The 18,069-nt window shown below is 39.6% G+C and overlaps 1 protein-coding gene across 3 annotated transcripts in view; it reads right to left on the bottom strand.

Annotated features, from left to right (window-relative positions):
- Positions 1-18,069, bottom strand: part of SIDT1 (SID1 transmembrane family member 1) — a 162,293-nt gene that overhangs the window by 81,790 nt on the left and 62,434 nt on the right. For all 3 annotated transcript variants that reach the window (XM_027868372.1, XM_027868379.1, XM_027868385.1), the window contains exon 4: positions 4,013-4,058. In XM_027868372.1, coding sequence (XP_027724173.1) covers positions 4,013-4,058 — 46 coding nt within the window. The remainder of the gene's footprint in view (positions 1-4,012; positions 4,059-18,069) is intronic.

Raw genomic sequence — 18,069 nt, 5'->3', positions numbered from 1 at the left:
ACTCTCAGTGAGAGGAGTCTAATTCCAAATATTTTCTTGTTCAGTCATATCCAACTCTTTTTGACCCCATTTGGGGTTTTTTTTTTGGCAAAGATATTGGATTGGTTTTCCATTTCCTTCTCCAGTTCATTTCACAGATGGGGAAACTGAGGTAAATAGGGTTAAGTGACTTTCCCAGGGTCATACAACTAGTAAGTGTCTGATGCCACATTTGAACTCAGGTCCTCCAAACTCCATGCCTGGTGCTCTATCCACTGCACCACCTAATTGTCCAACACCAAATGTACCCAGGGAGATAAATGGCCCGGTGAAGATATGCTGGGAGGACATCCAAGGATAAATGGGGACAGTATCTATGTAAAGGAGACTAGAGGAGCTAGTCTTTGAGGGGGAGGGTTAATAAGCAGCCACTGTAGAGGACATTGGAGAGAGTATGAAGAAGAATTGCTCACTAGATACCAAGGACAACAGGCGACAGCCAAAAGCAGGGAACAATACGCCTGCCACAGAAGGGAGCCCACAAAGACTTGTAGCAGTTGGGAGTAAACTCTTTGTGTTGATTCATAGAATTCACCAGAATGGCAGGACTCTTGTGCTGGGTCTAAGTGACCACGAGGCACACTTAGCCTGGGGCCTTGCTTATGAGACTTAACTCCACTACCAATCATGATTCTTTGATTCTCATTCTTTTTTTTTTTCTCATGTTCCTTTAATTAAAACTTTCTTTAGCTATATCATGGCCCGTGTGCTTGCAAATAGCCTATTGCATAGTCTAATCAAGAGATTTTCTGTAGGATTTGGGGAGACTTAAGCCAAGAGAAGGATGAGATCCCTCAAAAATAACCTAGGCTCTTCTTGCTATGGGGGACTCAAACAACAAACGCAGAGATTTAGAGCTGTAACTTTACTTTTATGATGTATTTGGTGATTTACTTGAAATCAGTTTCTTAGGAATTCAACCTACAAGAATAACTTTGTTCCTATGGTAAAATAGCATCTGTCTTATAATTAAATTTCTAGGAATTCAATATGGCAAAAAACAACGACTATATTCAGTTAGGTTCAGGCCGCTGACACAAAAGCATTTTTGTTAGTGCTGTGATAAAATAAATTAAAATGCTTTCAGTTTTGTTTTATTTGAATACTTAAAATTGAAAAACCTTCTCTTTGTATCTTGAAAATAGTTGTTAGGAGGAAACTAGCAAAATTACTATAAATCAGTAAATAAAGGTCTTGTATATGTGCAGAGACATAGGAGGATGGATGTCTGCTGGCAGATCTAAATTACCCACTGTCTAGCTAATGGAGCCCCTAAGGGCCGTGACCGTCTGAAAGAGAAGTATTACACTTTCTCATCCTAAAGGAGAAAGGAGAAAGGAGAGCTGAAACCTTAGGAGAGGCATGAGGAGTTCTGGCAGAATTATACTAGGAAACTTCAGCACCAGGGCAATGTGATGGTGTGGGGAATCAGGGGCTGCTGCCCATTCCTGTCATGACCTCCTCTACCAGAGAGGCTTCAACACTGTTGTGACAAAAAGCAGGAGGCTGGGCCTGCTTTCTGCCCCTGCCACAGTCTCTGTGATTAAGCAGCTTAAACCGCAAAATTAAAAGGGGCTAGGAGTAAAAAAATGCTACTCATGTATCACTTGGACTGAGTATAAGCCAGACAGCAACTGCTGTGCCCATGATGGTGCAGAGACAAACAAAACTTTCATCCTCTCTGCTTCTTCCTCCTATCATCTCTAGGGAGAGATAAATCTGTTTTTATCAATCCTTGTTAATTAAAGTCTGTTGGCTTTCTGTTTTACCACTTCCTTTAAAAGAAACTGGCTTTTAAAACCATATGGTTGTTATTATTGCGCTGATATATGTGTGTCCTTGGTGGGAGGAGTGCAAATGGGTGGCCAGGTATTTAGGGAGAGAGTTAGATTTTTCATAACTGCTGGGAATATTTCCAGCATAGGGGTTTAGAGACAGGATGAAAAGATATTTTATTGATTCATATTTTACAGCTTCCCAAACATAAAGAACAGCCGAGTAGGGGCAAACCAAAAGAAACTCAGGCACAACTGAGCTTTATAGTGGACCCTATGAAGGAATGGCTAGATTCATTTATACTGAGGCCAGTGGCTTTAGGTACTATCAGTTTCTTGTTCTACCTGTGCAGGTTTAAGAAACTTGTTCCCCCCGAGGGATGGAGCTAAGAGTTTCCCCTAGAGAGAACACCACCCTTGGGAGAGGAGTTGGGAACATGGAGCACTGCCCACCCTAAGGTGGAAACCATACAAGTGGAAATAACTAATTCATCTGCAAACCCTTCACCTTCTACCTCACATACTACCAGATGCACATAATCCCACTATTAAAAAGTATTAAATTTATAAAATGTCAAATACAAGATGGGAGGAATACAAATTAGAGTTTAATGATCCTAGGAGTAATAAGAAATTGTAACAGAGAAAGACTACTGCTTCATAAACAAGGAAACTGGAAGCTGAGAGAGAAACTATCAAAATGTCAGGCTTTTCCTTCAAAGATTTGCTATTGATTCCTTGCCCCTGCACTCACATCAGCCAGATGTTTTTACCTACAAGGATTAGCCCATTTCACTAAGATTAGTACATGCCCCCTTGAAATATCTAGAAATGGGAAGGAAGCTATTTCCATGATTAGATCTTAGTGAAATTGACGTATGTTGCCCATCTTGTTTCCTATGATCTTGACTCCCTAACTTGACCACAGAACACTTTGGGCTTAAGTTATATTGATAGAACATATAAATGTATTTTTCATTTTTTTCAGACATACATATAATTTCATATTTAACATTTTGGAAGAAAAACATTAATATTACAATAGTCATATAGAATCCCTAGTTTGAGATCTGTGGAACAAAAGGGTTTTGCAGAATATCATTTGGAAAACTCCATAGAGAAGAGGATAAATAACTAGGAAAGACAAATATAAATATTAAATACTTTCTACTTTGTTGTACCAATTTGTTTTAAAGTATATCATAGTAGAAAATTTTGGGTTTATACATTAGTTACTTGAGCTTTAGCTATCTTAGACAATCTCTTCCTTTATGGTTGCCAAGTATGTGGACTATTTTGAGCTATTTCTCAAGAGTCATATGGGAGAAGGGGCAATTTGCCCCCCTGAGAAGCCATGGGGTTAAGTCTTAACTTGACTCACATGAGGTAAGCTTTGGAATGGATGCTAGGCCACCTTTCAAATGAGTACCCAAAATGAATGTGTCCGGGTTTGGAAATGATCTTGTAAGTTTGAAAGGCCAGGAGACTCTGGTCCCATCAGCTGTAGCTAGCTGGTGGCAAGGGAAGATTCCACATCTGAGAGGTTGTCCTCTAACAAGAAGATTGGCTGTTTTATCAAGAGTTGTAAGGACAGTACCAAGCAGAGGTGAAGAAGAAAATATCTAATTAGCAATACCGACTGCTCTATGTTCTGATGAGGTTTAAATATTAGCTTCCCAGAAAATTATAACAGTAGTTCTAAGTTGTTACTAATTTTCATTTTAATCATTCTGTTAATGAGAAATTAGATTATTATGTACAGGAATAAATTATCTCTCCCCTATATGATTAATATTGCATATTAAGTATTTCTGGTTTTGGGGAGACCTACATATAAGTTATATAACTCTTAAGTAATTTCCCCCAGCCCAGCCCACCCGATTAGGGCATTTAATAAGTGAAAGAGTATGAGAAAAGGAAGCCTAATGTCTATAATTAGAGGAAGGTTCCTCCCAGGACTGAACCTGATCTAAACCATATGCTCAGGTTCAGGATAGGGCATGGTATAGTAACATCCTGCAAATAAATATCATTTCTTCTACTTTACATTAGTTTCAGAAGTAAGATTAAACTCTCTGTCCAAAATTCCGGAAAGTGAATAAAGCACACATTGATTTCTCTCTGACATTGTATGTAGCTTTCTTAATTTTCTTAATAAAGTGGGTGAATAATACATACCCTTCAGATATGTGACTTACCTGAGGTTGAGAAGGGCTGGCAGTGAAATGAAAGGCAACATTTGTCCTGAGAAACAGAACAGAGAAAGGGAGAAGGAAAGGAACATAAGTAAGTAGGGCTGAATTTACTCACCTAAAAGACAATCATTTTAAACTATAACAACAAAAAAATAAAACATCACTTTTTGGTGTTTATACATGGATCATTTTGCCGTAGTTGTTTCAGTTCTCCAGAACATATGGGCACGGGTCAGATAAGACAGCATTTTTATGTCCTTTAAAGTATCCAGGGAATAATACATAATAAAATAATAAAGGTGATGTAGTGGATAGAGTATTAGGCCTGGAGTCAGGAAAGCCTGAGTTCAAATGTAATTGCACTCACTTACTAGCTACATGACACTGGGAAAGTTACTTTACCTCTGTCTGCCTCAGTTTCCTCAACTGTAAAATGGAGATAATAATAGCACCAACCTTGTAGGGTTGTAGCATAAATCTAATGAGATAATTGTGAAAAGCACTTAGTACAATGCATGACACACAGTAGAAGTTTAATTAATGCTTATTCCCTTCCCTATGGAAATCATAATAGTGATCTCTATTACATGTACAGCCAAGGCTTCCCATCACTTTTGCCTTAGGATTCTCTGGCACTAAAGATGGAGTATCTTGATATCCTTTCCCTCCCCCCAAATTTGAGAAATGGCTAGTTTAGCCCTCTTGCTAAGGTAGATGATGATGGCAGATGATTTGTGTGTACATGTGTGTGGAATTCAATCCAATAAACATTTGTTAAGCACTTACTTTGTGCAAGACACTGTGCTAGCTAGGAGTGATACCAAAACAAAAATAAAACAACTCCTGCCCTCACAGAGCTTACATTCTAGGGCAGTGGGGGAAATAAGAGTAAATACAAAGGTAAATGAATACAAAGTAATTTCAGGAAAGAGAGCACTTTCAACTGGGGTTGTCAGGAAAGATTTCCATAGGTGGAGGCACCTGAGCCCAAGTTTTGAAGCAAACTAGGGATTCTGGGATGGGGTTGGACAAGAATGGAGTCCATTCCAAGGATAAGAGAGGGCCTGAGCAAAGGCTGGAGGGAGGAAATGGTACATCAAGACCCAGGAATAGTTGGCCACTTTAGCTAGAATACAGATTCCATGAAAAGTAATAATATGAAATGGATCTGGAAACATAAGATGGCACATGAATTATGAAAGGTCTTAAATGCCAGGCTGAGGAATTTGTATTTTGTCCTAGAAGTTACTAGGTCTTAGCAGACAAACATAGCTCATAACAACAAACCGATTCATGACCTTAGAGATTTGCTAGAGACAAGTCCAGATGGTAAACTGGCAAATAACAACTACTTCTCAAGTCCATAGCTAGGAAGTGGGATCCTCCTTCCGTAATAGTCAACCAAGTCAAGTCAAGAAACATTCACTGTGATAAGCATGGAGGATACAAAAAAAGAAAAGAAAAACAGTCCCTGATCTTAAGGAGATCACAGTCTAATAGGGGAGACAACTATGTACAAACAAAGTATAGACAGAATAAACTGGAGATAAACAACTGAGGGAAAGCTCTAGCATTAAGAAAAATGAAAAAGGCTTTCTGATAGAAGACGGGATTTTTATTGAGACCTAAAGGTCTTATGGAAGCAGGAGATAAAAGAGGTGAGGCTCAAGAGAATCCCAGGCATGGGAGACAGCCAATGGAAATGCCTAGTGTCAAGGGATGCAGTGTCCTATTCAAGAAACAGCAAAGAGGCCAGTGTCACCAGATTATAGAATATGTGATGGGAGGGAGCCAAGTCATGAGGACTTTTGACTGCCAAGCAGAGAATTTTATATTTAATCCTGGAGGCAAAAGGAAGCCACTGGGATTTATCTAATTGGGGGGTGGGGAAAGGAGGACATGGTCAGACCTCTGCTTTAGGAAAATGAATTTGACAGCTAAACGGAGGATGGACTAGAATGGAAAGAGACTTGAAAACTATGTCAATAATCAAAGCACGAGGTGCACCAGGTAGCAATGTTAGAGGAGAAAAGAGGGCATGTACAAAAGATGTTGTGAAGGTACAATTGACAAGACTTGGCAGGGGTGGGGTGAGAGAGAGTGAAGTCACGGATAATACCCAGGATACAAACCCAGGTGACTGAGAGGATATGTGGCTCCATAGGAGAGTGGTTTCTATACAACTTTGAACATATGAAAGGCAGAAGTATTACTGCATTTTAAATTTAATAGTACCTTAAAAACTGAAAACTGAATTCAATTTAGGTATATGGGAAGAAGTCACTTGTAACTTAAAAAAAAAAACAACTTTTGAGCAGACCTACACTGCTCACTTTATTGTGGCATGAGTCCAGACGACTTGTCTGAGGTCCTTATGGATGATAGTCCATAAGGACAGGTCCTTAAGATAAGTTTGGTTTGACTCAGGGCCAGAAACTCTGAGAAATCAACCAACCTTAAGTGCCTAGTTCCCTTTTGGGAGCTTCATTTCTTTGGCAATTTTTTGAGTTTGTTCTATTCCTTTTTAAACAAGCTGCCTGTCCTATTGAGGAGTGAGTTTGGATCTCCATTTGTATTGTCCTATGTGCTACAGAGATGCCTTGGGAAAATTTTAGGTATCCTATATGTTTCATGGACTCGCTGGAAATTTTTTGCATGTACCTATAGTTGAAATTCCCTGTGTTACACTGATGCAGAGGAATTTCTACCCAATTTGATTGCTCACCTGAAAATGAAAGAATAACTTCTATTGAACCCCTTTATTCCTGTTGGGAGCCATCTTGTCACCCGACTTTCCCTCAGAGGGAGAAAGCTTGATTTTGTTTTCCCTTTTCCTTATTACCTTTGGCCTTTGCAAACAGTAAGACAGGTGGTAACCTATAAGAATTTTGTAAAGTGATATCAGCTTATTAAATTGTATAACCATGAATTTGGGGTGTATAATTCCAGGTCCACTAGCAATGGTAGGCCTTTTCTCTCATGAAAGCATGTTAATTTCCAGATTGTCCAAGAACTGTGCCTCATGAATTTTGCTGAAGCTGTTTAATACAAGGCACTGAGGAAAGTACTCAAAAGAATAATGTTTGAGCCTCCCCAAGTTATTAGAGAACTATCCACAATTGGGAGTGTGGAAGAATGTGCCAAAAACAGCCTACTTGATTTGCTGGGGACAGTAAATGTCTAATTGGTATGTGTGAAAAAGGAGAATTTATCAAGGAATGCTGGTTCTTTGCTTCCCTCTGACCATTTGATGTTATCACAGGAATTAAATGGCAGGTAGGCATTAAATAGACAAGGTATTAATGAGTTAAATGAATTTTAAGGACATGCTGTGCTACTTTTTTATGAAGTGTAAAGGAATTCTCCCTGATACAATTAGAGGGGTAGCCTGCCACTAGCTGGCTAAAGATTGGCCAAGCAACCGTGGCCTTTAAAAAGAAAGCTATCCAAGACAGTCAAGGCAAGAAACAGCTAAGAAGAGAGTCAGCCATGGATTCAAGAGAGCTCTGGTAGTCAGGAATCAAGATGTAAGGAGGAGTAGGCCCAAGGAGCCAAACTGAACAAGCTGCCTACTGAAGACCCTACACCCAAGGGAGAGAACACTACAAGAATTAAAAAGACGGGGCACCTGTAGTGCCAAAAGGTGTGAGCTACCTTGGCCACATGTGTTCTCTCCATGTGTACCAATACTAGCAAGGTGTTCTATATCTCTGCCTACTCTTCCATGCATGCTGTATGTATTTGTGGAAGAGCACGCTGTAGGTTTATGAAGGGAATGTTTTATAACTACTATTCTTGGAACATCGTCCCAGTAGATGCTTTACTTTGGGTTAATTCTATCTGCTGACTATTAAAGCACAATGGTGGAGTTTGTGAGCTCTAGTTTTAGGAATAGACCCACTAAGTACCCTAGAAGGGTACTCACTACTATTTACTACTTACTACTACTGAGGTAGTTGCCCTCCTAAGGACCCAATTGGCAATCTATGAATGCACAGTTGGGAGCACAGCCCCAGAGGGAGTGCTACAGCTTAATTTATAGAGATGGTGTCCTACCAATTAAACGGCCAGGGTATTTTTTTTTATAGACTTGTAATTTTATTTATGTAGCAAACTCCCAATGAGGAAACTTCTTTCATTGTTGTAGATCAGCAGCTGTTCCACAAGTTAGAGAGCTGCCTGGGGTCCTGAGAGTTTATCTTCTCCATGGTCCCAAAGCCAACATGTCCCCACATGCAGTAATTGAACCTTTATCTTCCTGCCCTGAGAACAGTTCTCTGGCCATTAAATCATGCTGGCCTTCTTAAAGAAACCAAAGAGTTAACTTGAGAGAAACAGACAAAATAATAACAAAATTCGTAGAGAGGAACAAAAGGTCAAGAATGTCAAGGGAAATAATGAACAAGAAAAAAAAAAAAGAGAACAGGTCATGCCAGACTAACCTCATTTCCTTTTGTGATAGTTACTAAACTAGTAAATCAGGGGGAATGCGCTAGACACAACTGAATTTCAGCAAAGTATTCAAAAGAGAAATTATTTTATTCTATTCTTGGGAAGAATGAAGAGATAGGGGATAGATGGTAGTACAATTAGATTACTGTACTTTGGAACTAGTTCAATGGCCAAACTCACAGGGTAAGTAGGCATTAAAGGTTTGATACCAACTTGAAAGGAGGTCTCTAGAGGACCGCCCCAGGATCTGTATTTGGCCCTGTCCTGCTCAACATTTTCATCAATAATATGGATAAAGCTATAGACAGCATCCTCATCAGGTTTTCAGGGGACATAAAGCCAGGAAAGAAAAGCTGACATGCTGGATGACAGAGTCAGGACCTAAAGGGATCTCAGAAGAAGAGGAGAGAACAGTAGGCAACATCTAATAGGATGAAATTTAATAGGGATAAATATAAAGTTTTACACTTGGGTTCAAAGGGTTGATTTCACAAGCATAGGATGAGGAGGAAGTATGTATAGAAAGTAGTTTGTTGAAAAGGACTTTATGAGTCAGTGATGTGATCAAAGCCATAAAGCTAATGTAATTTTAGACTTCATTATCGAGGCACCTATGTGGCACAGTGGATACAGTGCTAGGCCTGGAGTCAGGAAGACTTATCTTCTTGAGTTCAAAGCCAGAGTCAGACACTTACTATCTATGTGATCCCAGGCAAGTCATTTAACCCCATTTTCCTCAGTTTCCTCATCTGTAGAATGAGTTGGAGAAGAAAATGGCAAACCACTCCAGTTTCTTTGCCAAGAAAACCCCAAATGGGGTCATGAAGAGTCAGACACTACTGAAATGTCTCGACAGCAAATATAATACTCTGCCCTGGTCAGATGATATCTGGAGTCTTGTGTTCAATTCTGGGAAAAAGTTTAGAAAGGACCTTGATAAGATGGAGAATTTCCAGAGGAGGCCAATCAAGATAGAAGACATCTGTGGGTTCATGCCCATATGAAGTGATTACTTGAAGGAAGTGGGGATCATAAGCCTGGAGAAGAGGAGATTTAAAGAGGCAGGGCAGGAGAGTTATCTTCTAGCATTTATTTGAAGGACTGTCATGTGGAAGAAGGATTGGACTTCCTTTTAGCCTCAGAGGGTAAAACTAGGAGCAATGGATAAAAGTGTCAAAAGGGGAAGTTTTGTTTAATATCAGGAAAAACATAATAATTAGAGGTATCTAAAAGTGGAATGGGCTGCCTTAAGAAGAAGTGTGTTTCCTGTCATTAGAGGTCTTTGGTCAAAGATTGGATAATTAGTATTTAGTTGCATTATAGTGGTGATGCCTTTTGGGTATAAATTAGACTATAAGATTGGTGAGGTCCCTTACAATTTTGAAATTCTGTGATTCTGATTCTGATACTGAACCCAAAGCCTTTTCAGCCTGGTACAATCTGATAGAGCGTTTCTGATGACACCACTTCCAAGAATTCAGCATCTCCTCCATATCATAGGACTTGGTTGATTTTGGTAGAAATTAAAATGTTTAAATGAAACATTCTTTTACAAAGGGCACAATAGAGGAATTTATGTATAATAAGATTTTTATGTTTGGGAGTAGAGTTAGGAGTGAAAAGAAATCAAGCATTATTTCTAAGGATGGTGACATACTTTTTTTTAATTAGTAGTAGAGTGAGTCACATTTGCTTCATTTCCTAGAATTGGTTCACAGATAATGGAATTATTTTCTTGTTTGTTTTCTCTAGTCAAAAATCCCCTTCATTAGTTACCATGAACTACAGTGGAGAGTTTTGGCCATGTCATGAAAAGAAAATAAAGTCTATATTAAGATTCACTTTGTACCTCTGATGCAGTGATCATGGTCCTGTGTTTACATGGCAGAAGTTCAGAAAACCTCTGGGACTGCCCTTTCCTGGGAGCATTCAGCTCAACCACCTGAACACTGACCTTTTAACATAGTTTTCAACGTTGGTAATGTCATCAGGTGTTCCCCAGGCAACAGAGCACTCTTACCACACCTTTGTCAGGCTGTAAGAATGATGGAGAGACTGATTTTCTTGGCAACCCTGAATCACCCTGGTGTTTCCGGGAGCAGTTTTATCTTGGCCAGAAATTTGTTTTCTAAAGCTTTGCTTGATTACCTTTAATTTCCACTTATTTTTCTGTGTGAACATGCATATATAATTATGAGGTCCATTTTTCTCCATTATTTTCCTAAGCATGACATGCATAAATCCAGGAAACATTTTGTTTTCCTTAAGTCCACCCCATTTCTGTTCTCCAATGCAGATTATGATAATACATAAAGGCAAATTGATTACTTTGGCAGATGGCATTATGTAAACATTTCTCATTTCTTACCTCTCTCTACAACAGAGATAGGAAATCTTTTATAACAAGGTCCATTGTTAGGGGAAAATATCATGAAGAGCCCATATAGTTTTTTTTTTTAATTTAGAGAAATATAAAATGTTCAATTCTCTTGACACACTTTCATATTATGGCTAGTTTGGGAGCAGGTGAGGATGAAGAAGGAGAACAAAGGAGGCCCAGGCTATCAGTCTAAATCTGTAATCAATAAGCCAGATTTTTTCTAGTGTCTAACCTATTGAAGAATACTACTAGCTTACTAAGAGGCAGCTTGGTACAATACAAAAAATGGTGGATTGAGTCAGAGGACCCAGGTTCAAATATTGGCCCTGCCATTTATTATCTGTGTTACATCCTCCTCCAACCCCAAACAAATCTTTTGCCAAGTCTTGTTTCTACTTTCACAATACAGTTATCCCTTCTATATCATGGAGGCTAGGAGCACAGTGCCCCTGTGAACTGGAACATCTGCATACAATTTTTTGGGCAAGAGAAGAAGTTGGAATTTTTTCTTTTTCTTTTATGGGGTGTTTATAGTACCTTGTTGTAAAATTTGGGTTAAGTATTTGGTCATAGGTTCTGTGTTGTCTGCTGGCCTTCATAAGAGAAATATCTCTTGTACATATTCCTTCCTATCCATTCACACAACTGCCAGCCTGATGATCACCTTATGCCTGGACTACACAATGACAAAAGTTGTTTGGTTTTCCTGCCTCAAGTCTCTCCCCAAGACAGTCCATTCTCCACTCAACTGCCAAAATGATCTTTCTAAAGTACAGGTCTGACCATGGCACCCTCTCCCCCCTACTCAATAGACTTTCTTCAGAATCACATAGATAAAACTCTATTTGGTTTTTAAAGCCTTCATGACCTTTTCCCTTTCTACCTTTTCCATCTTCTCATCTTTTGTTCCACACCTCCTACTCAATGTCTCAGCAACAATGACCTTTTTGATGTTCCTTGCACATGACATGACTCCATGAGCTCTCACTGCTGTCTCTTCCTGGCTAGAACATTCTCTCTCCTCACCTCCCCCTCCTGGATTCCCTGGCTTCTTGCAAGAGGCTGCAAGAGGCCTTTTCTGTTTGGTGCAATACCTGCCCCCTGCCCAGTTCCTAGTGCCTTCCCTCTGATATTACCTTTCACTTACACTGTATAGAGCTTATATGTACATTTTTTTATACTTTGTTAATTTATTTATTTTTAGTTTTCAACATTCACTTCCACAAGATTTTGAGTTCCAATTTTTTTCTCATCCTTCCCCCCGCCCCAAGACGGCATGCATTCTGAATACCTCTTCTTCTGATCTGCCCTCTCTTATATCCCCCCCTTTCTCTTATCCCCTTTCCCTTCTATTTTCATGTAGGGCAGGATAGATTTCCATACCCCATTGCCTGTATATCTTATTTCCCAGTTGCATGTGAAAACAATTTTTAACATTTGTTGTTTCAAACTTTGAGTTCCAAATTTTCTCCCTTCCTCCCTCCCCACCCACCCTCATTGAGAAGGCAGGCAACTTGATACAGGCTATACATGTGTAGTCATGCAAAACATTTCCATAGTAGTCATGTTGTGAAAAACTAGCTATATTTCCCTTCATACTATCTTCTCCCCCATTTATTCTATTCTCTCTTTTTACCCTGTCCCTCCTCAGAAGTATTTGCTTCTGATTACCCTCTCCCCAAATCTGCCCTCTCCTTTATTATCTCCTCTCTCTTATCCCCTTCCCCCCTATTTTCCTGTAGGGTAAGATAGATTTTTTTATAACAGATATCCAATTTTTATAACAATATCCAATTGAGTGTGTGGATTCTTTCAATTTCTATTTTGCCCTCTGGTTCTAGAATATCAGGGCAGTTTTCCTTGATAATTTCTTGAAAGACAATGTCTAGGCTCTTTTTATGATCATGGCTTTCAGATCCAATAATTTTTAAATTATCTCTCTTGGATCTATTTTCCAGGTCAGTTGTTTTTCCAATGAGATATTTCACATTGTCTTAAATTTTTTCATTCTTTTGGTTTTGTTTTATAACGTCTTGATTTCTCATAAAGTCACTAGCTTCCATTTGCTCCATTCTAATTTTTAAGGAAGTATTTTCTTCAGCGAGCTTTTGGACTTCCTTTTCCATTTGGTCAATTCTGCTTTTTAAGGCATTCTTCTCTTCATTGGCTTTTTTGACCTCTTTTGCCATTTGGGTTAGGCTATTTTTTTTTTTTTTTGGCTAGGCAATGGGAGTAAGTGACTTGCTCAGGGTCACATAGCTAGTAAGTGTTATGTGTCTGAGGCCAGACTTGAACTCAGGTCTTCCTGAATCCAGGGCCAGTACTCTATCCACTGCACCCTCTAGCTGCTCCTTAGGCTATTTTTTTTTTTGGCTAGGCAATGGGGTTAAGTGACTTGCCCAGGGTCACACAGCTAGTAAGTGTCAAGTGTTTGGTTTGAGGCCGGATTTGAACTCAGGTCCTCCTGACTTTAGGGCCAGTGCTCTATCAACTGCACCACCTAGCTGCCCCTGTAAGCTATTTTTTAAGGTGTTATTTTCTTCAGTATTTTTTTGGGGTCTCCTTTAGCAAGCTGTTGACTAGTTTTTCATGATTTTCTTGCATCACTCTCATTTCTCTTCCCAATTTTTCCTCTACTTCTCTTATTTGCTTCTCAAAATCCTTTTTGAGTTCTTCCATGGCCTGGGACTGATTCATATGACTTTGTTGTCTTCTTCTGGTTGTATGTTTTGATCTTCTTTGTCTCTAAAGTAAGATTTTATGGTCTGACTTTTTTTTTTTGCGCTATTTGCTCATGTTCCCAGCCAATTACTTGGCTATTAAACTCTTTGTTAAGGTAGGGGTCTGCTTCCAGTGTGGAGAATGTACTGTTCCAAGCCTTGGGGGTTTTGTGCAGCTGTTTTCAGAGATACTTTTAGGGACTTGTAAATTTCTGTTCTTCCAAGGTGGTATGATGAAAGGAGAGATGTTTACTCCTTTTCTGGCCTGTGCTCTGGTATATGAGTGACCACAAGCACTCTTCTCTGCCTTGGAACTGTGAGGAGGATTTCCCCTCCACCACCACCACACCTTTATCACGCTAGCACTCCTCCTCACCCCAGGACCACCACCCAGAACTATGACCCAGATCCAAGCACGGGGAAAGCAAGAGATTCCTGCCTCAGCACCAGCAAAGAGATCCCTGCAATCCCCCTCTGATCAGCCACTCAATTCTCCTCAGTCTATGGGGCAAGAGCTCCAGAAGCAGCTGCTGCCCTGGGGGCTGCACTGGGAGTGGGGCTGGGATGGAGCTTCTCTCTCACTGAGATCTGACAGACTTTTCCTACTGACCTTCTAAGTTTTCTTTGGCATTTGTGGGTTGAGAAGTCTGGAAACTGCCCCAGCTGCCTGTGATTCAGTCCCCTGAGGCTTGCCCCAGGTTCACTGAGGCCTGGTCTTTGCCTGTGCGGCCACGCTGAACTTCGCTCCTCTCCAAGCCCAGCGCGATAGAGCTTTCCCATCAACCATCCAGGATCTTGAGCTGGAAATTTGTTTCACTCTGTCTTTTTGTGGGTTCTGCTGCTCTGGAATTTGTTTACAGCCATTTTTTTACAGGTATTTGGAGGGGTTTGGGAGGAGAGCTCAAGCAAGTCACTGCTTTTACTCTGCCATCTTGGCTCTGCCCCCATATGTACATTTTTATTTTTGCTCACATTAGAATGTGAGCTCCTTGAAAGCATGGGCCATGTTTTTGCCTTTCTTTATATCTTCCCCCAACCTCCAAAAACTTATTCTTTTTCTCCCCTGGCTCCCTTACCTCTCCCATATACCTGCTGGTTTTTCATATTTTGATGCCTCCTGCTTAATAAATGCTTGTTGACTGACTCTGGGAAAATTACCAAACCACTGTCTGTAGTACTTCATTTTCTCATCTGTAAAATGAGGAGGTTAGACCATATGACCCTGAAGGGCTCTTCTAACTCCATACTTAGGAGCCCATGAAATATATTTCCCTAAGTAACTAACTCACTAGCAAATGATAGCTTAGAAAAGATATTAACTTCATTGTTTCTAGAGCTTGAAGAGGAAGGAAAGAGACAAACATTTATTAAGTACCTTCTCTGTGCCAGTCAATGTGCTAAATGCTTTACAAATATCTTCTCATTTGATCTTCATAACAACTCTGGGAGAGAGGTGCTATTATTATCCCCATTTTACAGTTGAGGAAACTGAAGCAAACGGAGATTATGTGACTTGCCTAGGGTCACACAGTTAGTAAATGTGTCTGGATTTGAATTCAGATCCTCCCAACTCCAGGTCCAGCACTCTATCCACAAAGCTGTAATAATAGGACATTATCCTTTTGACTTTTCAATGGAGGTTGTAAACCTCAGTTTAAAGCCAGAGAACAATTTTTAACTATTGTGATGGGCATTTGAACCTGAGAACTTTTATCACTAGGAACAAGACAGAAAGATATCAGTGTGAAAGGAAATGAATCCTAGGTAAGTACTCAGAAGATATAAATACTATCTTGTATTTATACTACTCCCAACTAGCAATGTAATCTTAAGGAGGAGGGAATAGAATAAGCATTTATTAAACACCCAAATGTAGGTGACACAGTGGATAGAGTACTGGGCCTGGAGTCAGGAAGACTCATCTTCTTGAATTCAAATACAGCCTCAGACATTTACTAGCTGCATGACCCTAGGCAAGTCATTTAACCCTGTTTGCCTCAGTTTCCTCATCTGTAAAATGAGGTGGAGAAGGAATTGGCAAACCACTCCAGTATCTCTGCCAAGAAAACCCCAAATGGGGAACACAAAGAGTCAGACACGACTGAAATGACTGAACAACAATGAAAATGTGTCATGTACTATGCTAGCAACATTTACGATATCTTATTTGATCACTATAACAATCTTGCAAGGCAGGTGCATAATATATATATGTAATACATATAATACATTATTATATTATATAATACATAAAATTATATAATAATATTATATATAATTATAAAATAATATATAATGTATAATGTATAATATAATACTAACAAAATAGGTATTATCCCTATTTTATAGTTGAGGGAACAGGTGCAAACACAGGTTAAGTGGTCTTCCCAGGGTAACACAATTAGTAAGTGTCTTAAATAATTGTATGGATTTTAGTGAGAGTCTGATAACCTCTAAGTGCCTGGATCCTAGAATTTGACACAGGCACATCTGTCCAAATAGAAAAGGGCTCTGAAGGTATTGACAAGGACACATCTATCACTAACCTTGTGAAATAATATAATCATTGATTATCAGGACAATCTCATCAGCAGGTAAGATCTCATCAGCCTTGGTACTATACACTACCCTCTGCCTGTCAACCTGGAGAGGAGGTGAGGCCATGAATTCCAAACTTCTAGGAGACACTTTAGCCTAGACCTCTCCTCATTCCTCACCTGGCTATACTACCTTGGGACTTCTCTAACTGTAACTTCTCCACTATGCTTTCATATTCAGTACCTACCCACTGCCCCACTATTCATCTTCCTTTTCTGTTTTGTCTTTCCCAATTAGATTGCAAGTCCCTTGAGGGTAGGCATTTTCTTTCTTTCTCTTTCTTTCTTTCTCTCTTTCTTTCTTTCTTTCATTTTCCTTCTTTTGGTAGTTGTATCCCCAGAGCTTGCCACAGTACCTGGCACACTGTAGGTGCTTCATAAATGTTTACTGACTATCGTTGCCTATATTTCCTACCTTTGGGGTGTTATGCTCTATTGAAGAAAGATCCCTAGCAGCTAACTAATGCATGAGACTTTTCCCAGGGGCACACAAGACACAAAGACAGATATGTAGGAAGGCTACCTAGATAGCTTGAGTGGCTCTGCTCTACCAAAAAGAGGTCTAATATGCTTACTTGTGGAGAAGGGTGAGTGTTTAGGGGCCTCTGACTACAAGGCCTCACAACTTTTGGCATAGTCATATCTGAGAAACTAAAGAAGGGCTAAGAAGGTATCATCCAGGGTTGTAGCTTTCAATGATTTCTATGACCTCAAGACCCTGTGTCATGACTAACTGTAACGTGTGCTATGTCTGAGACCTCCTGTAGCTGACAATATCAGCTAATACATGAGGCTTTTTGCACACACATACACGCACACACGCACACACGCAGCAAAACTCACCCGTGTGGGTAACCAGAGTTCCCTGAGCCACACTTCCTGTCTTCCTTGCTCTCTCCTTCCATTCAAGTCACATAGCTACACAGGAATAATATAAGTGAAGGGGGAAGGGAATAAGCATTTATATAGCACCCACTATGTACCAGACACTGTGCTAAAAACTTTACAAAAATGATCTCATTTGAAGCTCACAACAACTCTATGAGGTATGTGCTGTTATTGTTCCCACTTTTCAGCTGAGGAAACTGAGACAAACAAATGTTAAGTGACTTTCCCAGGGTCACATAGAAACACTGCATCATCACCTAAGCTGCCTCAAATCTGGGTTATTTTTCATTGCACAAAGTGCAAAAAACAGCATCAGAGAGGAAAAAAGGATGTCTTGTGCCCTTGATTGTAGTAACATTTAATTTCCTCATCTGTGACATGGAGGGATTCAGCTAGCTGAAAGTCTATCCCAGCCCTAAAATTCTAAGATTCTAGAACTAAAACCTCATTTGATACACAATCCATTCCCCTGTGGCTGTAATACTCACTCTCCTTATCTTCCTGCTTCCTTCAAGGCCCAGTTCCAATGCCTTTTCCTACATGAGGCCTGTCCTGATCTCATCAGTTGCTACTACCCTTCCACCTCAAGTTATTTTCATTTACTTTATTTATATTTTGTATTTACTTATATGACTATATGTTGTTTCTAGCAAATAAAATGTAAGCTTCTTGAGGGCAGGGTCTGGTTTACTGTTTTGTTCTTGCATCCTCAGTGTTGACCATAGTACCTGCTATACAGCTAGTACCTAATAAATACTTGTCAAATGAATACATGTGCATTCTACTCTGCTACTTAAAAAACCCAAATTATTTATCTTGACAGTACAATCATGCAATGAATAATATCAATGATAGCTCATACGTAGATAGTGCTTTAAGCTTTACAAAATATTCTCCACCTTTACATTAAAGTTGATAATGTCAGTTAATACTTCTAAAGGAACACACATACCAGTGTGATTCAGAAATGGTTCTCTCTCTCTCTCTCTCTCTCTCTCTCTCTCTCTCTCTCTCTCTCTCTCT

The sequence above is a fragment of the Vombatus ursinus genome, unplaced genomic scaffold (assembly GCF_900497805.2).
Source record: "Vombatus ursinus unplaced genomic scaffold, bare-nosed wombat genome assembly UNPS02001419.1, whole genome shotgun sequence".
Classification (NCBI taxonomy): domain Eukaryota; kingdom Metazoa; phylum Chordata; class Mammalia; order Diprotodontia; family Vombatidae; genus Vombatus; species Vombatus ursinus.
This window is presented reverse-complemented; position numbering and strand designations above follow the sequence as displayed.